This window comes from Setaria viridis, chromosome 7 (assembly GCF_005286985.2).
Source record: "Setaria viridis chromosome 7, Setaria_viridis_v4.0, whole genome shotgun sequence".
NCBI classification, from domain to species: domain Eukaryota; kingdom Viridiplantae; phylum Streptophyta; class Magnoliopsida; order Poales; family Poaceae; genus Setaria; species Setaria viridis.
The window spans coordinates 22,504,940-22,528,948 of record NC_048269.2 but is presented as its reverse complement, the minus strand read 5'-3'; the positions used below and the strand labels follow the sequence as shown (position 1 = coordinate 22,528,948).

The following is a 24,009-nucleotide window of genomic DNA, read 5'->3' as shown; positions in this document are numbered from 1 at the left end:
GAGGTGAAGACTGATGAGACCCCAGATGCTGGAGGATCCGGTTGGCTCACGGAAAGCAAGCGTACCCTACGCCCACGACCACGAGTCCACGACGCGCGCGCCCCTGCCCCTGGGGCACACGCCCTTCCCGTGCGCGCGCGCGCGCGTTCCTTTGCCCAACCGGTCTCCTCCGCCCGGCGTCGCGTCACCGGTCGGCAACGACGCCAGCGGCGTGAGCGACCATTTCCTGTGCTGTGCCGACAGATGAGCCGACCACAGGGGGGGTATCGCACTCGCATGGGGTGACAGAGATAAGGATTTGGGAGTCCTCTTCCGCGCAGCAGGAGCTGCAGAAGTGGTAAGAGTTCAGTCGGATCATACTCCTACTCCGTTGATCCTGTGGTCCTGTACGCGTAACCAAACGCAAGGGCCACGGCCCACGGGGATGTTTTACCCACTTGTACCGGCAGCGTCCAGCTGGGGATCATCAATGCGGAAGTACCCATTATTCCGGAGGAGAAGATGCTGAGGTGCGCCATTCCGTTGGTTTGCAGTGCCCGGTGCGCTGTCATTGGCGCGACGCATTTACTAGAGAGGAGGGATCGCCGCACGCTCCCATGTTCCAGGCAGGTTTGTTCCTTCAAGCAAGGCGAGACAGGCCACACTCCGGCCACAATTGCCCCCCCTGGTTTCACGAATCGGATTGCGTAGTTAGGTGTAAAACTTTATGCAGGCACGTACGCACCGGCAGGTATTCATGACGAGGCTAGCAGCCTAACCACTGCGGTTACGGTCAGGTGAAAGAAGGGAATGGTCTTCATCATCAGTACACGTAGACAAAAGACACTGCAACCTTAATTTCGGTCAGATTTGGCGTTCAATGTACGAGGGAAACAGAAGATGATACTCTAATGAGCAATATACAGCGGTTCCCCTGGCATTCATTCAGGAACCATGCCAGAACGTATAGCAACTTACTGGTGTCATAACTGTTAGCATATGAGAGCATATGAGAACATTCAGTTACTTCGGGCGGGCATTCAGTTAGCATATGAGTAAGTCATAACTTGCATTCAGTACTCAGCTTTGGTGGACAATCACATCATGACCGTCACTTGTCAGTCAGTCAGTCTAGCTAATTCTGGTGTGCGAATTATGTACATCATGTCAACTTGGCATGAATAAAAAAAATGGGTATGTACAAGCAGACACAGCTGCAGAACAATGAATGGAGGAAACAAACCGGGGCTAACAGCCTAACAGGGATGTGTATTCTGGCCGGCGGTTGCGTCCGAAATCAATGTACACGCGCAGGTCATTGCCAGGGTGAGTGGACAGATTAGATATTGTTGTACATGGAGTAACCAGATTTCCATTCCGACAGAGATCAGATTTCAGTATCCTGTCACCTGTGCCTGCCTCTCGGCATTCACCTCTAACTGTCAATATGCTCGTCACAATGCTGGACCTGTCACAGATATCTCCTGTATCCTGCATCTTAAACATATAGATGCCTGAAATACACCTCCGTGGATTAAAACATGTTACTAATGTGATAATTCTTAATTTCTGTCTCCACCGCATTCTGCTGTACATGGGTTAACAGTTTTGTCTTGGTCATACCAAATGTTGTATGGGTGAACCAGAATTCTTGGATATCTTAGGCGTTTGTGCTTCAAGAATTTTCTGCATAGCAAGGTGGCACCTGAAATCACATAGGCATAGGCTGTCAGCATAACTGCAGATGATGAAATCAGTGAAAAAATGCCTAGCAACTGGAGTTTGCTGCCTTGCAATCAGCTAAGGCATGTGCGGTACAAGACTATAAGGCAAATATGTGGCAAAGATCCCTAGTTGTTCAAGTTACAAAAATGCGCCCTAGAAATGAAAGTGCAATGGCTTGATGTGCTATAACCACAGCACTGGAGGAACTGATGTACATTGACACTGGACAAGTCAAAATTAGGATTGGATATGCATGTGTACGGTTCTATTCTCTGAAGGGATTACAAGCACTTCCTACAGAATATTACAGGTTCATGGAGTTTATTAAACACATTGCACCATGTGTGCTAGTTTATTTAGTAAAAATAAAGTTGAATATTACCTCCATGGTAAGTGATCCGTAAACATGGAAGGAGTAACCACTATATCCTTGAAGTTCTCCCTTTTCGCTAAAACAGCCTTGTATGGTGGTTCAGTTTGCTGAATGTTCCAGCATTGCCAAAGAGGAAAGAGGCCTCTTCTTTGCCTCACTATATGAACAATTAAGCCCGGAAGAAACATTTCAGGAGGCTCCACTGGTATTTCTCTGTAAGATGCCGGATGCTCCTTGAAACCAGAATCAGGCCCATCAATTGGAATTATTTGGACATCATGGTCATTATTTAGGCCTTCATAGCTCAGATGCTCATCTGTAGATGCATTGGATCCACTACACCCAACAAAGCCATTTTGCATATTTTGGAGTCCTGGCTCACTATTGCATAATGGATCTTGATGAGAAATTGGTCTTTCACTAGGTATTGCTGTCCCTGTAAAGCAAAAAGGAGCCGTTAAAGATGATTGCAGAAAAGTTGGATGATCTTTGCAAAATCCAGACTCCAGACAAATTTAAGACTGCATAACGAGAAGGTAAAAGAGAGTTCGACACAAACATATGCCTACCTGCCGCTCTTGTACGATCAGAATAGCCCTCAATTATGTCATCACCAGGACCATGAGTTCCATTATCATGGTACCTGTTCACATGCAAAATTCTTCGAGCGAGTTTTTGTATCATTGCAGTATCAGCTGGTGAGTTATCTGAAAGAGCACTTATTGCAGCAGATCGTAGCCGGAGGATTGAATTGATTGAAAGGCGAGAGGAAAATTCATCATTGCAAATAATGCTGCAAAGAAACATAGTATATTTAGTCATCTCAGAAGTTAGAGAACCTTGATAAGAGAGCAGCACCATCAAAATTGAAGTTCCATAGATAATAGTGAAAGATCTCAGTTTACTCGTACGTAGTGACAAAATGTGAACATGCCTCCGCTATTACAAAGTCCACACAAGGAAGTGGTCCATATGCATATACATGCACGTCTGGGTATTTGCCAAAGAGCTGGTCAACAACAAAGTTAAAAACTGATCAGGAATCACATGCAATGAAACAGAGAAGGCAAATACATTTAAAGAAAACATAATGCATGAACACATGAGCTGAAATGGTACCAATTTGCAGTTCAAGCTGATAGAATATAACATATATAGTAGTTTGCGATACAAAATTGTCTTTAGTCATATACTCATATGAGAGAACAAAAAAGACACAAGTTTCCACTCAAACGACATAAATATATCAAACGGAGTGGTCCACTCAGAGTTTTATTGCTTTGACACTATAGTGCAACCAACCCAAACCGAAAAGTATTCCTAATACACATACAATAATGAAAGGCTCGCGCTACATATCTAGCTAATTAGGCCAAATGTTACAACAGCGTGCCCAAATTTAGGTGAAAAGTCAAATGAGCAAATAAGTTTAATAGAGGTTGTATAAATACTATGACTAACAAAGAAAAGGCTCGAAATAAAACTGAAAGCTCAGCAACTTTACCATCATTCCTAGGACTGTAGCAACAGCACCTCCTAAAGAATGCCCAACAAGACGAACTTTATATCCATGACACTCACTGCCCTCCCCCAGCAGCGTGGAAAGGAATCCTATTCTTCCAGATGATGTGTTTTCTGGGTTTCCATTGTGATAAGAGAGAAACCAAATTAGTCACCATGCATATAAAATCAATGAAATTAATTAATGTATTTGCACCTAATCTTCTAATCTTTGCAATAATGGTTGGCGTTAAAAATCAAACCTCCTGTGCATTCGTTTAGTTGCATGAAAAGCTCCCTGGCAGACTCTACAATTCCACCATGCCCATAATGTGGAAATGTTGAAATAACTCTCTCTCTTGTAGTTGCAGGTAACTTTTCACTACTGAACAAACAGAGCATAGTATAAAAACCAAAGGTTGTTGATTAGCACAAGAAATCACACAACATTTGATAACAAAGACCATAAAAAATAGAGTCTTATTCCATGAATTGGTCTCTATCGTCTAGAAAATTGTTGATATGGTCCCCCCTTGTCACGTAATTGGTTAAGCATCATTCTTTTATCAGTCAATCAATTAAAACATACTGTGGTGCAACACCGCAGCTAAGGATCTCCGGTACCTCTACAGCCTAGGGAGTGCTTCCTAATACCTGTTCAGGTCATTTTTCTTTTTCCCTGATTGTGGCTTATTTGTTCTATAATGTGGTGAGTGGGGCAATGTTGGATTTGGTTACTCTTTCTTTTTAATGAAATGACACGCAGCTCTCCTACATGTTTGAGGGAAAAAACATGCTGTAGGAAAAATGATATGCTCTAGTACTCATATTCACCACATAGACTCTGACTTATTGATATAAGAAGCCCTACAATATCCAAGTTCTTTGTGCAAAACAACTTTCCTTGGACAAGGTTCTATTAAGGAAGCTGGTATGATGGTAAAAATAAGCTTATCTAATAAGTACGAAAAATAAAAAATGAAATATGTTCAAAGAAAAGAGCTTTGAGAGTCAACATAAAAAAATATATATGATTAAACTATCATTTTCTGAAAATTCATATATTAATGTTATCGGCTCTATGTCCCAAAGGAATAAAATAAATGGAAAATTGACATGACAAAACCACAGGGTTATACATATATACCAAAGAACTGAGCACAGGTGTTACTATTAAGAACTATTAATTTCAACCACACAAGGGAGAAAAGGTAAGAACATAAGATACAGAACTAAGAGGGAATTACTTTATCAGTCCATCCAAATCTTCCATAGTAAAAGCACATTCTCTACATAATCCATCAGTTATGAGATCCTCCGGTGTCTCTGTTCCACGAACCCCGATGACAACAGTTCTTTTGTCATGGAGGACCACAACAAAGTAAGCAGCTTCACGCTTGCTCTGCATAGTTAAGTAAAATGGGTCATTACAAGCTCAATGTTTTATAAGACAACAAGTATATGCTCGCTACCAACTTTGGTTTGTTAAATTATGTCACAATGCCTTCAACAAACAGAACACAGGGAAAATGTGCACAAAAAAAGGTTTGAACTTAATGGATCGCCCATGCTACAGTCAGGTTCCAGGCTGCTCAACTTACAAGACAACAAGTATATGCTCGCTAACAACTTTGTTTGTTAAATTGTGTCATAATGCCTTCAACGAATGGAATGCAGGGAAAATGTGAACAAAAAAAGGGTTGAACTTAATGGATCGCCCATGCTACAGTCAGGTTCCAGGCTGCTCAAGGTAGAATGATTGTTTATATTCATGGACCCTTAAAGAATGATGTTCCTTTAAGCGACTCATCAAATAATTTTATATAAAACCATCATTAGGTTACAAGCAGAATCTAGCAGTTATTAAGGATCATCTAGATGAAGAGAAAAATGAAAGGGCATGCTAAATGAACTTTAGAGTGAAACATGTAACTGGTTGAAATAATCATCATTTCACTTACATCTGCATTCATAAACCGATTGTACTAAAAATATGGTATACCTGGCAAACACGCCCTCTCAGAAGTGCTTTAGGTGGTATATTAACAAATCTAAGGAAAGCTGCAGCATGGCCTCGCCACCAATTATCACCATCAAGTGCAGGGCGCCTGCACAAAGATTAATATGCAGCTGTTATATAGCAAAATATTAATAGCGTGTTCTACCTTTTCTCAACGGAAGGACTTTACTCCAGTGCAATTGATAAGAGAATTAATACAGATCAACAAATCATGAGGACAAAGTTTTAGATAGAAACATAACAAGATTTCACTTCACAAGGAAGACTAAGCAGAATAAGACTCAAGTTTAGCTTAATTCACAAGGCCAATTTAAAGAACAAGTCTCCAAGTTGGACTGGACTAAAGGTCAGAACCATTAACATAATTTTTTAAAAATCAACATGCCGTAGAAACATTAGGGGTTATGAGATACCTTCCGCGTGCCCATGGAGTCAGCACACCTTGTCTATAAACCCATGCACAGGGAAACAGAATAGGATTTCTTCCAAAATCAAGAAGTGGTCCCTGCATTAAAACCACGTCAACTGCAATCACAAAAAAGCTGACAAGAGCAGAAACCATGTCCCAACACAATAGTATCAGTATCTAACCGTGTAACATGCTTCAGCAAATGGATGGAGGAAAGCAGCTTCTTGCATAAGCTCATGGGATGCCTCCATTAGGTCGGTCTGTGATTCAGGCAAATTCCCATGCTTCTGCAATAGAGCGAGCCCTATGACATGTGCAATAAAAGAGATATTCAGTATGCTCTAGATACACAAATAGCAAACAACAATTCAACCAAAAGATGATACATAGACTAGTACTACACTTGCAAAATGTAATTAATATCAAAATGTGGTGCCAACCACCAATCCCCCTTTTATCAACATTCATAATGATTTTTTAGCTAAAGCAACCCATCTGAAGGAAAAGGAACACAATACAGTTCCAGTCTTGTCCGAGTCAATCATCTATGGATAAAAAGCAAAGGAGCTAGCAACACAAACATGTATTAGCATTTAGCAGGCAAGAGTCAAACACTCAAATTATAGAAAGCAAAAAAGAGTAGAATTGTCCTTCTCGTATTCTTTTTCGAGGTAGAATAAACATATAACACACACTGGTGAATCCTGTAATGTGATTTGTATGTTGAAATTTAAAAGTGACTCGTCACTAATAAAAATTACTTGTTGATGTCTGTTGAACATAAAGTCCTAATATAGCTATATGCATGCTTCGTCAGTTACGCAGCAGCAAAGTGCAGAATGCTTGTGCGGACTAGTTGCGAGTCAAATGAATTTTAAAAAAAAGATATAGCACTGAGATAATTTGATATGAAAGCACAGGGTCAAAGATCTAACCTGCTAAGAACTCCAAATGTCCTGTCCCAGAAGCACGATATGCAACCAAATCACCAAGAAGTCTTGCAACAGAATAAACCTCGTCTTCTTCCAGTACGGTTCTAAATCAGTAAAAAAAACCTCCAGTTCAAATAACTATAATATTAATACTGGAGTTACAGGGTGTAAAAATCATTGTATCGTGACCTACAGATATTTTGCACGTCCTAGGCAGCACAAAGCTTCTCGAATTCCATGGTCAAACACTTCCCTGTAATGAGCTTTCCAGGCCATATCATGTGTCGCATAAAACGATCGCCACCTCAATATATCAGAACCCGTGAAGCATTGGACGATGACCACAACCCAGGAAAGGACAAGAAATAAAGCAATAAGTGCTCGCCCTGAGTTCCGATCAGCTTCATCCTGTCCTAGATTACAAGTCATGCAAATCAATTATTCATGCCCAAGTAGATGTATTGAACTAACAGAGCAAAAAAAAGAAGGAAAAATAAAGTAGAAATGAAATATGCGTAATCTAAAAGCTGTTCCTAGATTGTATTAATTGACTATATTTCAGTATATTTATTAGAGGCAAAAGCTGTCAAGGAAAGAGTAGTTATCATGTTTGTGTGTCATTTACTTGAAAATTTTCGCATGGAACCTCAAGAAAAAATTGCTGTCAAGTTTTTGTTTTCCTTTTTTTGGGTGTGTATGTGTGAATTCACTTGGCAATAAGCTACCAGCAAACAAGAACTTATCGTCAAAGGTGAAAGGTTACGTCCAAAATTCAAAGAAATAAATGATTAATAATGGAAACCAATTCAAACATACCAAAGAAGCAGGACTTGGATCTTCTTTCTTTTGAGAGATCTTTTACAATGACAAACATGAGATAAATTGCCGCAATCAACTGCAATGCACCAACTGCCATGCCAAATCTGGTCCACCACAACCAGCGTTTATACCTCACCTGTTCAGCAAGATGAAAGTAGCAATGTGATAGCTGCATTTAAACAATGTTTATGTTTCATCATTATCCCATCACTTCATTGTTCCATTCATTTGTTTCATCCCTTCTGTTTTGTCTCTTCCTATATGTAACCTTGGCAACAATGCAACCATGAATGTGGACTCCTTCAAGGATTCATTAATGTGTTTGAACTCTGAACAGAGTGCTGCCATGTTAGCATCGGTTTTGAATATTTTGGCAGAAAGAAATGGTTAATGCAACAGCACAATACACTCCAATAGATGGAAACATGATATCAATTGACATCACAACAATCAACAAGAAGGGTTATCCACACACTTTTGATAGTCGAGGTGTTTCGTAGCTCAGGGATGGAGTTGGACTCCATGAACAACTTACTTGAAGGGGGTAAAATGGAGTGGTTCAAAATTAGATAGGAAACTACCTCCTTGCCTATACGGCTATACCAACAAAACCAAATCAATGTAAATGGTAGCGATAGACCTATAGACGTGAAATCAGGTTTCCAGTCATATCTCATAAACCACATCAAACTAAAGATTCTTTGATCAGAAGAAGCTTCCTGCCTTGATCTCACAGTAAAACCAACTTATGCTACCTCATAGGCTCACTTTCCCATATGCATCATATTAAGCTCCCAATATTAGGCACTGGCTATTGACGCAAACTCAATGTTCACTGATTTATCAATGCTAGAGAAGTGCTATATTATAGTTCCAACTTAAGCTATAGCCACATCACTTAAACCATATTTGCATGAAAATCACCTGAAAATTAAGCTCACATCAACGAGAAAAATTTCACAACAGCAGCTCGAGATATTAGGACATGAGCTTGTGTGAAACCAACACTTCTAAGCTAAATCACGTTTCCCGAACCCCGTTTTCCCCACCAAAAGCAATCTCTCCGAGGCTGAAAGTTGAGCTCTCACCCTAATCTCGTGGCGAGCTACGGCATCAGCTGCGACAGAGGCGTCGTCCTCGTGGAGGTGGCGCTTGGCTATGGCGTCCGCAGTGGCGTGCTGCGCGCGCGCGGCGCCAATCATGGTGAGCACGCGGACCCCGGCCAGCGCGGGCGCCGCGGCGATGGCGAGGCCTCCGCCGCACCCCGGCGGGAGCACGGCGTCGATGAGGTAGAGCCCGAGCAGCAGCACCGCGAGGTTGAGCCCGCCCACGAGGAAGGAGACCACCCGCACCATCCCGACCCGGAAGGAGGCAGCCGCCGCCGCAGCCGCCGCCGCGGCCGTGGCGGAGTCGCCGGCGCGGGGGGCCATGGCGGCGGTCCTCCGCCGGGCGGGCGGTGGCGGGGGCGAGGAGGGCGCGCGGCGGCGGGGGAGGAGGCGGCGGAGGAGGAGGAGCGGGGGAGGGGCGGTGGGCCCGCGGGTGGGGAGGAGGGACTTTCTAGGCATCCGGCCGCGGCGGAGGTGGTTGCGCCCGCGCGGCGGCCATGCCCACGGAAAGCGGGGGGCGCGGGTGGTTGGGGACGGAGACGGAAATAGAAACCGGGAGGACGGGGGCGGTGGGTCGATGCGGTCGATGCGGTCGGATGTTTCCGAGGTTGAGCTGTTGCTGACTGGCAGGCGGCAGCTCGCAGCTGGTTCAAGTTTCCTTCCAGAATTCGTTCTTGTGAATCTGAGACTATTGTTGTTGGGAGTGAGATGAGGACCACCTGACGTTCATTCGAAGCAAAGATGACTTCTGGTTGCCGTCGTTCCCCGCTAATTTTTTTTGGATGGACCCCAAGCAGACGAATATGCATACAAAATTTGACAGAAAATATGACGTTTAACCGCTACTCTCTCCGCTTATGTTTATAAGGCATACTATAACTTGTCACGATATTCCAAATTACATTTTAATCATTTATTTATCTTATATTATATTATTTATGGTTATAAAATTATGATCATTGTAGAGTATATTTGATTACGAATCCAACCATATAAAGTTTACATTATAAAAATAACAAAAATGATAGTTAAATTATTGGTCAAAAATTGTAAAGTTTGAATCTTGATATGTGTGCACGCCTTACAAATAAAAACGAAGCGAGTAATAATATCTTCTAGACCATGGGTCTTTCGAACAACTACTAATAAATATCTAAGATAACTTTCTTGATTTTCCTAAGTAAAATTTCTTTAATATAATAAAAAAATATACAAACACATAACATTAAAATAGTATTTATTAAATCCGCTATAAACAAAGTTTTGTAGTGCATTCATTTGATATTGTGTTCCAATTAGAGAAAGAAACAAAACTGTCACACTTGACAATCTAGAATCTCTTACTTGTACGTGCCTTTTGTGGACATTGCGAGAGTCAACCATGTAATTGGACTTTCAAGTTTTAAGACAAAAAACTCTATATGTGTAGAGGTCTCACACACAATCTTCTATTGTTTGGTGTGTTTGGAAATTCCAAAGTGGGTTGCCGAAACTGGTGATCTCAACCAAAAGTCATGTGTTGATAAGCTTTGACCCTTTGGATCCCCTTACATATTATTGCGCTTACACAAAAGTTGCATTAGCTTTTGCCACAAAATGCATCATTGGATTTTTTACACCACAACGTGCATAGTAGCGAGAACTTCTGATTTTTGCTAGACAAGACATTGCTAGTTCGTAGGCTCCTCCAACATTCGCAAGCCACTAGTTGTGATGATCTAAACATTACGCACCAAGGTCGCGAGGTGGGCGCTGATAATTTTGTTTTCGTTTTTTTCATCGTTGACCGAAACCAGCAAATTTGAACTTCATGGAATTTGTTCCAAAAATTGGTTAGATGATTCTAAAATTTTGACCATTTATTTTTTTTATAAAAAAAGACTTATCATGATAAATATTCAGGTTTAGTATTCACAACATGATTTGCTCCCTAAAATGCCTTAAGAGAGACGTTGGAAAAATACGCATGAATCAATCAAGGTAGAACCATAGGAAATAATTGAAACTACGACCTCTCTCGTGTGGTAAACAAACCTTCCACATATTATGCTTATGCCACAAGCTGGCAGTGGTTCACATTGCCTTCTCTAACTTATATAACATAACACAAACAAAATTTAAATTTAGCGAAATTATTTGATAAAAAATATTGTTTTCGTTCACTAGAGGAAAGCACAAAATCTCCTCCACATTTTGCCCGACCCGTACCTCTGATCTGCAGATTAAAAGGTTATATTCCCTCCGTCCTAAATTACTATTCATTTAGGCTTTTCTAGATACATAACTTTTGATATGTATCTGGAAAAACAAATTAAAATTTCTATTTGCGTGTCCATGTAGATAGCAACAATCCCGTACTTGACTTGAAATTACCGATTCAAAGGTATTTTGTTGGTGCATTTGTTAGATGGTCCCTGTCCACGTAAAGGGTAGTCTTTTTAAATATTCGTGTGTGTGTGTGCACGTAATGTGCAAGTACGCATGCACATGCACAAGCTAGTCCACGCGAGCCTCGACTCTCTCATATAAAAAACTCCAAAGTTCGAAAAGCCAGAGAGAAAGCAGTACGTCACGAGACCCACCCTGGCCTCCCGCTTGGCGAAGTCCTGCGTCGGCCCGTCGCCGCAGCCGCGGTCGGCGTCGGAGGCAACGGCGAGAGCCGTCACCTCCTGCGCGCGCGCCATGCCGACCATGGCCGCGATCCTCGCCACGGCTAGCGCCGCCGCCGCCCCGACCGCGCTCCTCTCCCTGGTCCCGCAGCGCGCCCACACGCCCGCCGCCACCGCGGCCGCGACCCCGACGCCCGCGGCCGCCAGGTTCGCGGCGGCCAGCGCCACGGACCGGCGCCGCAGGGCGCGGAGCCCGACCGGCCACAGCTGCGTCGTCGTCGGCCGCATGCTGGCAAGAAAGCAGGTCGATCGCGCGTGCGTACGTGGGGCGCGAAGGGAAGAACAGGGGGAGACGGCGTGCCGGCCTGTACGTTGCCGCCTCGCGCTTGCTTCCCACGCCGCGGCTTTTGAACCGGCCGGCGGGCGGCCTCTGGCGCGGCCCCGGCGCGCGTGGGCGCATGGCGTGCCAGTAGGATGCTTCTTTGCGTGGCGCGCGGCGTAGGCGGAATAGACTAGCGTGTTCCCTGGCCAGGAGGATGGTGATGGTGCGCTCCTGCAGTCCTGCATCCGTTTGCTTGGGGTGCACGCGATGCACGATGGCCAGGTCCCAAGTGGAATGCGCAGCCGCAGCAGGGCACGCTTTTCGCGGCAGGATGACGTGTGCCGAGGGTGTTTTGGGCTTGTGCGGTGGCTGGCAAGTGGGGGACGCACAGGAGACAAGTGTCTGCGCCAGATGGCAGCCTCAGGATGACGTGTGGTGTGAAGAAGTCTATCTTGGGTCTGTCGCGGAGACGCGTATGCTAGAATATGTACATGGTGGCTGTAGGCTGTAGCATAGCCCCAGATTCTGAAGCTACTGAACTCCAGTCTTCAGATGACGATCTCGGAGCAGGACGATGCGATGTCCATACCTCACCTTCTAGAATTAACTCTTCTTCTTCTTTTTTTCGAGCGAGCCCGACTCCATCCAGATAATCAGGTGGGCTGACCGGCAGTAACCCCACCAATTGTACACGAGAATAAGGCCCATTGAACATTGGCCCAGCAGATTTCTCTTTGTTCTACTCGCCCACGAAAAGCATCGTGGACAGTCCTGCGCTGTACTGAAGAAGACGGGTTGGAGGATGAAATTTGCCCAGCTTGAATGGATAGAGAAGAGGATTTCGAGAGAAAAAAATGACAATTAAAAAAACAAACACGAAGGAAGCAACAGCACACACAGGAACAGATTTGATGATCCACACGGACGCAACGGCAGCAGCATACACACACCGCAACAGTTTGAGGACTTTTTGCACATGATCTACGCCAAAGCTGTGGTAAGAAAAGCTGTTGAAAAGCTATGGCATGGCAAAATCTATCAAGCAGCCAAACAGGAGCTGAGCTCTAAAAGAAATAAAAGAACATGAACCCGTTTTGTCTCAGCAAATAGTCGAGCTCATCACGACAGCAAGGCGATCGACGATAACTGTTCAGTCACGGGGAAAGATCGAGGCAAAAAGATGAATCGACTTGCGATCGCTCGATGCATGCACATCCACTGGGTGTGGTGGGTACCATAGAGTGTGGGACGCGCACGCAGAATTGCAGATTTGTTTTGTCCCGTACACGAGTCGATACTTTGTACTCCCACGTACGTTCCTCAACTTGCGAATAAATGGATCGGATCAAATCCAGTCGCGTCCCTTTCAAAATCACACCAACCCGCTGTAAGAGCAAAATCAAAGCACGCAGTTGGTGCCGTCCTCCACTCTCTTGGCATCAGCCGTCAAGAACTACACATCATCTGCACATACCTTTCAAGACGAATTTTATCCTGATCTAAACTACCTAGCTTATGCGCTTTCGTTTGCTTGGTCTACATGCCTGTCGCCATGCATGCCGGTGTCTGGTGCTGGTCCAGCACACGCGCACCAGCCTGTGCTCTTCTCCGTCCTGCATGCTCCTCGATCCATTTCCCTTTCCAAGGGACATCCGCCGTCTGCCAACAGCTGAAAGGCTCATGAGCTTTAGTTTGCGTAGATTAAGGTTCAAGGATAGCATCATCTGTTCCCGCTGATGATGAGCTAGCCATGATTACGGCACCGGTACGGTGGATGCCGCCCGGCCCTCACATCCTAGGACGATCGAGGATGCCCCGAAAAGCTCTCCGCTGAGCATGAAACGTGCAAGCAAGCAGGTGCGGTAGCCGTCATGTCCAGGGCATGATATGATGGTAACCAGCAAGCTAAGTGGTCTTTCGAAAAAGAGATAACCAACCAAGAGGGGTTTTTTTCCTCTGCGGTTATTGCACTTGTTGAAGTGCATCACCTGGTTGTCAGCGAGGAAGCTTTTGCTATTGCTACATGCATGTGCACTTTTGTAATTCTGGTGTGTCGTATACAGGGTGGTAAAGGATACTCTAATTTAGCCTAACAAATTTAAAAATCAGGCTCAATAAAAATCATGATATTATATAATTTTAAACTAAAAATAGATAGGGTAGATAGGGCTGAGTTGGATTGTGAAAGAGGCACGAGGACCGTGATCTATTACCACCCCCATATATTCTGCTGTGACACACAGAACTGTTGCATGCCGATTTATCTGTTTAATTTGGCAAGTTTTACGTATGGGGCACAACATAATTAAGCTGATATATTATTGTTCCCCGTTAACTAATTATTTTCTGTAATCTGTAGTTAATACGTACCTTGAGATGTATTTCTTCAGCAATAGTAGACAGCTTGCGTGCCTTCAAGAATAACACTTTGACTACTTCCTGGGATCAGTCTCCAATGCGACATTTTGACTAGCAATACGTATAAAAATATATTATTTTGGATGGCAAATGTTATGTATTAGGAAAATATTTTTTGATAATGAATACACTTATATCAGCCTTGTGAAAAGATTTAAATTAGGATAAGTCTGCATTGATTTATTTTTTCCGATAGGGAGCTACGTAATAGATTGCTGCCCATCTGACTTGGAGCTAGCAACTTGCAGCACATTATGATAGTCATGGAGCTAATAGATTGCTGCTCCTTTTGGTTGGACACTGACATATTGACAATTAATGATTTCGTTTTCAATGGTGTAGCTAGCTTAATGGTATCGTTCGAAGTTACTCTTTGGTTATGAGAATGTAAAGTGTTTTTTTGGGGAAATCCTTCCAATCAAATTTTCCAAAACTTTTATATATTTGTATATCGAAATATATATAGATGGGGAACTATGTGTATTGATTTGTCTTAAAATCAAGTTAGTACATGAGTATACGTGAGGGTACGGGCACTAAGGGACTGTTTGGATCCACCCAGCTAAAATTATCCGGCTAATTTTAGCTCAACTCAACTAATTCTCGGCCAACTCTCGGCACATATAGCTAATAAGTATCCGGCTAGCTGCCTCCACCCAGCCAATCCTAGCTCTAGTTGATATAAACAGGGCCTAAGCAAGGAAGAGCGCCAAATCCAAGCAGGACTGCCCGTGGTACAGAGCTATAGGCTATTGATATACAGATGCTTCTTTTGGCTATTGCCTTGTTTATTAGAGTTGTGATAGGCTGTTAGAGTAGCTTTTGAGTTTTGCGTTCTACCAAAAAACTAAAGTGTGTAAACTGATGACCTCAGCACTCTTATGCTTTCTGTACAACATGATTATCACTGCTTTTGGTCTCTAATACTATAAAACGAGATGGAGCATTTGCGACATATAGAGTGCAAACGCAACAAAGCGAAAGTGTACATGTTTCCGTGCGAAACCGGATCGGGTTTCGCCAACCGAACACGGTCGAAACGAATTGAAGTATCCACGACCCATTCCGCTGAAGAAACATATGTCTTCCCGACGTAGTACCAACGACCGTCATCATATCACAATTCACAAGGCTTTATTGGACGTTGCCACGGATCGTCGCCGATGGCCACCTTTTCCTGTCACCGGCCGGTTTTGACCGTTTGTTTATGCGTGTTTGCGACCGCTCCGTACGCAAGCGCGAGTAGAAGTATCACCCCCCCCACACACACACCCACACCCCCCCCCCCTCCCCCCTCCCCCCACAACTTGGCGATAAAAGAAGAGGGCCAGTTGCCCATTTGCATCCGGCATCTTCCCAGGGGGGATGCACCATGGACACACACCAGAGAGGAAGGGCGCACGTGCTTCTCTCCTTCTCGATCTCTTGATGAAATGGCAGTGTGCCACGTCTTGTCACACGCCTATCTACCGCCAGTAGCTAGCCTCTCCTGATGGTTTACTACCGCCGCAATCTGAAGAATGTAATTCCGGTTGTGTGCGGCTCAGTTTCCGGTTTCGCTGTGCGTGTGTGTGTGTGGTTTCGGGGTCGTGCTTTCACCGTGTTTTGCTCGAGAGGAGGACTGATGAACATGCAGGTCGTTGCTGTCTGGCCTGTCGGCATGCATGCATATCCGAGAGGCAGTAGTACAGAATGCAGTACACTGTCGATGCGGCGCGAATGTCAAGCGACTGTCGATGAGGCACACGCAGTAGTACAGAACGCAGTACGCTGAACAACAACGCAACTTGCTGTCGAGAGAGGAAAGCTCGTGGACATTGTGTCCCATCATCATGGGTCCTGGAATTTCCACGTTAGCGTGCAAAAGTTTCAAGCGGCTGCTATTTGAACCATGAATACACCGCGACTGCGCGTGCGTTCATCGTCTCCTCTGTGGGGGAGTCAACCCCCAAAGTTTGGTCAAGCCTCCTGGCGCTCTCAATCGCCGCACGGAAAACTAACGCCACAAGTTGCCGCCGATCGACCACCTACGAGCGACAAGTTGCTGCGGGTTGCTGGGAGGAGAGACCACCTACTCACAGTACAGCAAGTTGCAATGCGCTCCCAGCCGATGGAGCTCGCTGGGTGTCGTCGCGTGAGGTGCACTGAACCCGTCAACCCGCGGCGCCGTGGCCGCCAGCGGCCGCTTCTGGCTTTGGCCTCGGTTTGCCGGTCCCGGCTTTGGCCGTGGGTTTCCAAATGCGTGCGCGGGGTCCGCCCGTCATCGGCCGCCGCGGTGCCTCGTAGGCGGCCACCTTTCCCTCCTCCCCACGCCGCGCGCCCCACTTGCCGCTTTGAGCAAGGCGAAGAGAAGAAGAGGCCAAGCCAACCAAGGCCGGAAGGCACGACGAGCCCCAGCCGCAGCGCGCCACAGCTCAACACGCGACCACCACACGCCCCCGGCCCCCCGAGAGAGGCCGAGAGCCCCACCACCACACACACAGACACACCAGGGTCAGGGGCTCACGGCGGATCACGAGTCACGAGCGCAGTGACCCGAGCCCCCGGAGCCCCGTATATTTTTCCCTCCCGGCGACGGCGCGACAACAAGGTCGCGAGCCACCAATCCGGTCGCTTCCTCGCACGCACACGCGCAGTCGCGTGTTTGGTTGGTTGGTTGCTCTCAGGCTCAGCTCGCTCGCTAGTTTGGCTGCGTTCGCTTGGCGGCACGCAGAAAAGCAACACCTCCCCACCTCATCAGACCTAAAGAGGCTACCGCGTGAGGCGCGACGACCGGAAAAGTTCGAACAAGCTAGCTAGCTGCCGCGCCCGCGCCGCCGAACGTGGGTGGGGAGCGCGCGCGCGCGCGCGCGCGGCGGGAATGGACCCGCCGCCGCCGCCGCGGGCCCGGTTGCGCTACGGCAGCGGCGGCTCGGCACAGCAGGGCGGGCAGCAGTTCCCGTTCGTCGTTGACCCCACGGAGGCGGTGGGGGCGGCGGCAGTGAGGGCGTTCTTCCCGGCGCCTGACGGCGGGGAGCCGCCGCCGCCGTCGTCAGGGGACCGCGCGCCGGGGCAGGAGCGGTACGGCGGCCATGGCGAGATCTCGCTGGGGCACGGGCAAGGGGTGCATCATCATCGCTACCACCAGTTCGGCGTTGAGGGGAAGCAGCTGGACGGCGGCCCGGCGGCGGCGCCGCTGCCGCGGCACAGCAGCTCGCCGCCGGGGTTCTTCTCCAGTCCCGTCGTGGATAACGGTGAGTGCCATTGCTGCTGCTCTCCCGTCTTTGTTTGTCTCCACCCGCAACAACATGAAACTGCAAAAACGTTGCTCTCTTTACTCTCTTCAAACTTCACATGATTCTTGATGAGCTAGCTATGTGGACTGAATTAATCTATGTCGTTGTGTCATTGGCATTTCGAACTTCCTTCGAATCTCGCTTTTGGAATTCTCTCCTAGATTTCTGTCTGACAGGAAATAACATCATCATTTTCTTTCTTTCGACCTGTCTGTCTTCTCCATTCTCTTATCCTGTCTGATATCGATTCGAGTGTCCTGAGTCCTGAGTCCTGAGGAATATTTCTGCCTCTGCAGAGGTAACATGAACGAAACCTCTCATCAGCGTCGATCCGAGCAATGTAGTAATCCAATACATTTGCGCAGCGGCTGCTGCATGCCTTCTTCCTTATTCTTTACACCGCATGTGTGTTTATATAGGTAGAGATTTGAGCTTCAATTTTTGTGCTCTTCGTTCTTTCCGGGAGACGCAGCTGGTGGCGCAATTGCATTACTTGATTTCGGGGGTAGTGGCATCCTGCTCCATTTTAATTATATTAGTGGGCAAAAAGCTATTGTTAGCGCATGGTGGATAGAATGTTTTTCTTGCCCAATTTGGAAACAAAAACATTTTACTATATATTTACAGTCAGGCAAGCTTGATGTTTATTTCAGACTTTTGTTAATGACAATAGGGCATATATGCATGCTTTATTACCTTTTAAGAACAAAATTCAAGTGTCATAATTTACTCCAGATGCTCATTTAGAACCCTCTCTCGACAAATATAACTATGTTTGACAAGATCATGCGTATATCTATCCTTGTGATCCACCATAATGTATGTTAGGCTTTGTTCAACGCTTGTCCCACACAGATCACATGCATTAAGGACCCCTTTGATTGTAGCAAAGGATCGACCATCCTGAAATCCTATGGAATGACTCGGATTATAGGAATTTTGAAGAAAATCTAACATGAGAGCCACTCTCTTGAAATCGTTCCTCTGTGCCTATTTCCCTTTTTTAATTCATGCATTGCATCCAAACACTCCAACATGCAACTTCAATCATGTGTTCTTCCTGTTCCTGCGTTTTGGGAATCCTATGATCTAAAGAGGCCCCAACCTGTAAAGTTACCAGTTAGTTCATCAGAAACTTATAGAGGTTCTCTTTTAAAAAAACAAATCAATATAATACACGTGCAACTGGGTAGTTCATTCATATATATGTTCTTATTGTTAAACCAAATTTGATTTGGCAGCCTGCTGATTTCATACATTGTATCCGTTTTTCTTTTTCTTTGGTTCATGTGGAGGCGTCACATTGGAGTTGCCTGAAACCGGCTGGCTAGGAAAAACTAGGGGCTGCATATTTACCATGGTTTTCCATGGTAGGACCCTCTCTTTTTTCATAGAAAAGCGTGGGCTCATGGGTTTGTGGATGCAGTAGCCATCTCTTGCGTACCTTTTCTTAATTCAGATTTTGCTTACCCGTACGTACTTGAACGTATAATCAAGTTATGCATAGCTGCTACTTGCACCAGGAGGTTGAAGTCTCTGCTCTCCGCTTTTGTCTAAGTTGAGCCACTCCTAGTGGCTACGTGGGACTACATGGGACCACTAGCCGTGTAATGTCTATCCTCTACTAGATATAAAAAATAATATATTGTAGCAATAAATTATACCATACGTTATAATTTAATGTCAACATCACGATTGGACACACCTACCACATTTTCAAGATACTATTTTAGAATGGGGACTTTGCAAATAATAGTAATTGTCAAATAACATAAAAGCTATCAGAATATTTTGGCTACGTATACACTTGCCACATCTAAATTTCTCATTCACAATTGTGAACTTATGTTGTAGAACAAGTTAATAGAATCATAGGAACATCAGATTTCTCGCTCATTTGTAGTTATTTTACAAAATAACTGCTATTTTTGCACATGTAGTTTGTCCAGTTGTTTTCCTCATATATACTCCTAGCTAGGTCACAAGTTGTGATATTACTGACCAATAATTATTGATACAAAGAGATTATTGATCACTTTTCCTTAAATATAGGAGGCAGAATGAGTTGTCGCAAAATCAGTGACTCGAAATGCAGTGGCAAAATGACTACTCTATAGAGATTATTGATCACTTTTCCTTAAATAATTAGAAGTTTAGAACACTTGTGCAGTATGGATGCTTTGCATGGGGCCCAAACCGCTCACTATAGATGATTCTGAGTCGTCCAAGACCCAAAACAACTTGCTCTGAGTGTGTCCAAGTAATTCCCACTTGACTGAATATATTAGGCCCCACTGACCTTTGCACGCGGGGACCAGCATGGCTGCGATGCTGTCGCATGTCTAGGTTCAGCTGACCTCTCCTTGCTGACGCCGGCACATACATGACACACCGGATAAGAAATTCATCATAAGTTCATAACTAGGGTCTAGGGGCATACTGTGCAAATATTTGTGCTGCGTGGATATTTTCAGGTTAAAATGACTTAATATTAAGTTCGAACAACAGGCTGCGAGGTTGATGAAACTTTTCACAGAAATAACAATAGATTGGAAGGACCCAAAATGCAAAGCTCGTTTGCACAAATGAGATACAGTGATTTTTTTTCTCGTCTTTGGTAAAAAAACGTGTGGAATAACAATTCTAAAGCTTCATATGTAAAGAGTATGTATGCCAAATTATACAATTAATGAATTAAACTCCTAACTAAATCTGAACTCTGCATCATACTAACTATTTTATATGTATCACATGTATGTCAGATGATTAGTCTGATTTTAATTAACTTACAGTTGCATTATTTAGGAACAAACGTGACCAGCCTCTTCCAATGAAATTTGATCAACTTATTGAAGATGTTGTTAACCATATAAAGTTAAAGCTATATGATGCCAAACAAATGGAGACAACATATAGCTGATTAGAAGTTATCACTACAAGAAAGTTGAAACTAATACCAAGTTCTACTGCCCCTTTTCTGCAGTGTGAATGTGCACTAGTAGAGAATTGGCTTTCCATACGCCCCCTTTTGTCCCGGTTTAAAGTTGGCCCGGGACAAAAGGTTCACCAACCGGGACTAAAACTCGGTCACTGGTGGGGGGCTCACCAACCGGAACCTTTTATCCCGGTTGCAAAGGCTAATGGGAAAAAAAGACTCTGAGAGGCCTTTTATCCCGGTTGAGTGACCCGGGATAAAAGACCCCCCCTTTTGTCCCGGTTGGTTTATCCCGGATGCATTTTCGAGATATTTGCACCCTACCAACCGGGATTAAAGTCCAATTCTCTACTAGTGGTGATTTAATTTACAAATATATTAGGACTCATTAGTTGCAAGGTAAGATGTTGGGATGGACAGTTGAAAGCATAGTAGACTCGTATTTTTTTGCCAAAAATAATTTCGGAACTAACATAGGAAGTTCATTTTAATAATTGAAGCTGTGGCACATTTTTTTCGCAAAAAATAAACTATTTTCATGAAACCTAGTTAAATCAGTTGTATATGCATGTGTTTATAGAACTCTGAATTATTATAGTAGTGAAGTATGGGTTGGTCTCAATATATAAAGTTATGCTGTCAATATGAGGCTTAACTTTGGGGAACGTAAACACTTGCCACTTCTCTACTTGCTTGTTATACATACAGGCATACAGCGTGTATAAAATTTAGCTACTTAACTCAGTATTAGTATTTCCTGAACACAATCAGCTATGACAGATATCTTGACTCTGTTTTATCTATGGAAGCAGGTTTTCCTAGTGCAAGAGCTGGAGTTGGAGTTGGTGGTGATGTTCACCATGCAACGAGTAGTTATCACAAGAAGATGAAGTCCCCCATGAACCTAGCCGGACAAGGAACCCTCTCTCATATCTCAGAGGATGGAATTCCAGATCTCACCAATAATGTGTATGGTAGTGGCCACTCTGAAGAGAACATCACCACCAACAGTGTAGCACGCTCCTCTAATGGGTTCTCAATTGGAACATGGGAGGATTCAAATTCTATTGTGTTCTCCAACCCGGCAAGCAATGCAGGAATACACAACAATGATGACATCATAGCCAGCCTTAGTAACTATGAATTACAGGTACTATCTGTCATGAAATTGATGTTAATTTTCTTGCCATTAATTATGATGGTTATTACATCCTTACTTGTAATTTCAAGAAAATTAGAACCCATTAGAGAAGTACCTGTAATTCATAATTACTAAGGCAAATTCTTTCAGCAAGTATGTTTTACATATGTTCTGCATGTCCTTGCTGAAAGGATTTTCTTGAAAGAATTCTGGACATATATTATCATATTCATAAAAGAGAATGTGAGAAAGCCACACTGGATATGCTGACATGATATCAGTAATTGCACGTGTTTTACAATCCTCCTAGTCTCCTTCTAATATACTCCTATATAAGCAAACATGCTAGGCTTTTGGTAGCACCTCTCACAACCTTTCTTCTATTAAAAAAAATGCACGATGTGTTAAGGTGTCTGAAATATCAGTTAGATGAGGTTATACTGATCTACAAGTAGTCAGAGCCACGAAGAAATTAAATTAGTTGTGTGTAGCACCTGCATGATTTCATGTTAATGGATCTGTGCATGCAGTTTGGCGCGACGAAGGAGACGTCGGGCATGGATAAATACCTGCAGATGCAGCAAGATCAGGTTCCATTCAGAGTACGAGCCAAGCGTGGATGTGCCACGCACCCGAGGAGCATTGCAGAGCGGGTATGTATTTAAACATGGTCTGTTATTCCAAATCCCAATTCCCAAGATCATCTTCTTGGTATACATGATGATGCCATGCATGCGGTGGTGTAGTAATATAAGAAGTTTTCATGCAATGTGCTGTGCTAAACGAAACTCTGAAACAAGGCATGATAGCGGAGTACCTCGATCAGAATATATAATAATAGTCATATTGTCTTTCAAGCTAAAGATGATCTTCTGCATCTTGGCACTTGCTTCCGTTTTGCTTTTGGAGAGTATTTAAGGTGGTGTTTGGTTGGCACAAATGTAACGTAATTTGATTACTGAAGTTAGTAATCTGATTACTGAAGTTAACGGATCCCATTACATATGTTTGGTTGCGGTGGTTTGTAATCAATTGACGCTGTAATCGAATCCCTTACCTAAATAATATACCCTCCTCCCTCACCGTAATTAGATATAGCACCCACACTGTAATCTGATTACATTACTAGAGTGCAACCAAGTAATCACCCATTCCGCCATCACTGTAATCTTATTCTCTTTGCGTTTACGTTACCTTAACATGAACCAAACACTAGCTAAGTTTAATTTGGCTGTGTTCGGTTGGGCTACAAATAAACCGCAGCCGGCTTTTTTTACTATTTGAACAGTAAAAATAGAGAGAAGTAAAAAAAAAAAGCCAGCTGAACAGCCGGCTACGGTTTATTTTGGCTTATTCGAACAGGTCCAATCTCAGCAGGCATGTGATTAATGATTTTGTAGGAGCGAAGAACAAGGATCAGCGAGAAGCTCAGGAAGCTGCAGGCCCTTGTGCCTAACATGGACAAGGTGATCAATTGTAAACAGTACCCGTGCTCGTAGATATGATATCTTTGTTTCTACATGTAGCTGTTTGTTATTTAGCTTTTCGAATTTACAGGCATGCACATTTCAATCTTAACTTTTTTGTTCTTTAAAATGTGGCAGCAAACGAGTACGGCGGACATGCTGGACTTAGCAGTTGATCACATCAGAGGACTTCAGAGCGAGCTGCAGGTATGTAGATACGTGATCCGATCCGCTTACACTGTCAGAAACAAACGAGCCTGTCATGCTACTTTGATTCGCAACTGGCCAACTGCATTGTTTAGAGAGGAAAACACACACGAAACCGTCGGATCGTGCAGCTCCATGGTTTCAGCATCACAGTGGGCACCCCAATAGTTGCACAGTGATCTTGTTCAATCTATCCCAAGTTCATTATGCCTTCGTAGACTTATAGAAGTGATCAGTATTCTGTACAAAAATCTGCTTTAGTTTCTAGCTACCTACCTGCAAGTCTGCAACAGGGCAACACTGAATTTTTCCTATACCCACTCGCAGGCCCTGAAGCAAGACAAGGAGCAATGCACCTGCCGCGGCAATCATCATCCATCAGGGAGATAACATTTGCTAAAATGGGTTCTTGACCGCTATATACACAACGGCATTGCGCATTTGCCGGACAGCATGAAAAGGTGGCTGCTGGCATATGTACTTCGCTCACCACAAGAAAGCTGCTAGGATATATCGTCTATCGTCCAAGGAAGGTCCAACCTTGATCGGCAGACTGGGCAAGAGCTTTCGTATTCATTCAATCTAGTGTTTAGCTTCAAGCTAGAAGTAGCTCTTGTGTTGTTTCATATGGATGAGCAGAAGTTTTTTTAAAAAAAAAATCAAGGAGGAGTAGGGGAGGTTTTGATATTGCAAGATGACTTAGGCTACTCTAAGTTGTAAGGAGCTACTATTTCAAGATTTTGCCTTGCGAGTTCTGGCTAGCTGTGGTAGAT

The 24,009-nt window shown here is 44.2% G+C and overlaps 2 protein-coding genes across 4 annotated transcripts; one reads left to right on the top strand and one right to left on the bottom strand.

Moving 5' to 3' along the window:
* Positions 1–1,031: 1,031 nt before the first annotated feature.
* On the bottom strand, positions 1,032–9,417 carry LOC117864469 (uncharacterized). 2 transcript variants are annotated; one of them, XM_034748586.2, is made up of 14 exons: positions 8,846–9,417; positions 7,755–7,893; positions 7,132–7,351; positions 6,942–7,042; positions 6,189–6,310; positions 6,011–6,102; positions 5,580–5,685; positions 4,825–4,979; positions 3,841–3,959; positions 3,582–3,712; positions 2,989–3,086; positions 2,647–2,870; positions 2,087–2,513; positions 1,032–1,684 (listed from the first exon to the last, which is right to left on the bottom strand). In XM_034748586.2, the coding sequence occupies exons 1-14, from the start codon at positions 9,320–9,322 to the stop codon at positions 1,597–1,599; spliced, it is 2,499 nt and encodes an 832-aa protein (XP_034604477.1). In that variant the 5' UTR covers positions 9,323–9,417; the 3' UTR covers positions 1,032–1,596. The 2 variants fall into 2 exon arrangements, with proteins under 2 accessions (XP_034604477.1, XP_034604476.1); XM_034748585.2 differs by having other exon boundaries at positions 3,841–3,962; positions 8,846–9,410.
* A 7,213-nt stretch (positions 9,418–16,630) lies between these two features.
* LOC117862620 (transcription factor bHLH129) lies at positions 16,631–23,997 on the top strand. 2 transcript variants are annotated; one of them, XM_072295097.1, is made up of 6 exons: positions 16,631–17,445; positions 21,232–21,572; positions 22,094–22,216; positions 22,964–23,029; positions 23,168–23,236; positions 23,564–23,997. In XM_072295097.1, the coding sequence occupies exons 1-6, from the start codon at positions 17,073–17,075 to the stop codon at positions 23,624–23,626; spliced, it is 1,035 nt and encodes a 344-aa protein (XP_072151198.1). In that variant the 5' UTR covers positions 16,631–17,072; the 3' UTR covers positions 23,627–23,997. The 2 variants fall into 2 exon arrangements, with proteins under 2 accessions (XP_072151198.1, XP_034602013.1); XM_034746122.2 differs by having other exon boundaries at positions 16,641–17,445; positions 21,235–21,572.
* The last annotated feature ends 12 nt before the right edge of the window (positions 23,998–24,009 follow it).

Excerpts from the sequence above, each read along its gene's own strand:
- LOC117864469 (XM_034748585.2), bottom strand. The coding sequence starts at position 9,322 with ATGCCTAGAAAGTCCCTCCTCCCCACCCGCGGGCCCACCGCCCCTCCC. Across the intron at positions 7,043-7,131 it reads CTAGGACGTGCAAAATATCT|AACCGTACTGGAAGAAGACG; the intron begins GTAGGTCACGAT and ends TTACTGATTTAG. Across the intron at positions 4,980-5,579 it reads TGAGAGGGCGTGTTTGCCAG|AGCAAGCGTGAAGCTGCTTA; the intron begins GTATACCATATT and ends TTAACTATGCAG.
- LOC117862620 (XM_072295097.1), top strand. The coding sequence starts at position 17,073 with ATGGACCCGCCGCCGCCGCCGCGGGCCCGGTTGCGCTACGGCAGCGGC. Across the intron at positions 21,573-22,093 it reads TTAGTAACTATGAATTACAG|TTTGGCGCGACGAAGGAGAC; the intron begins GTACTATCTGTC and ends CTGTGCATGCAG. Across the intron at positions 23,030-23,167 it reads TTGTGCCTAACATGGACAAG|CAAACGAGTACGGCGGACAT; the intron begins GTGATCAATTGT and ends AAAATGTGGCAG.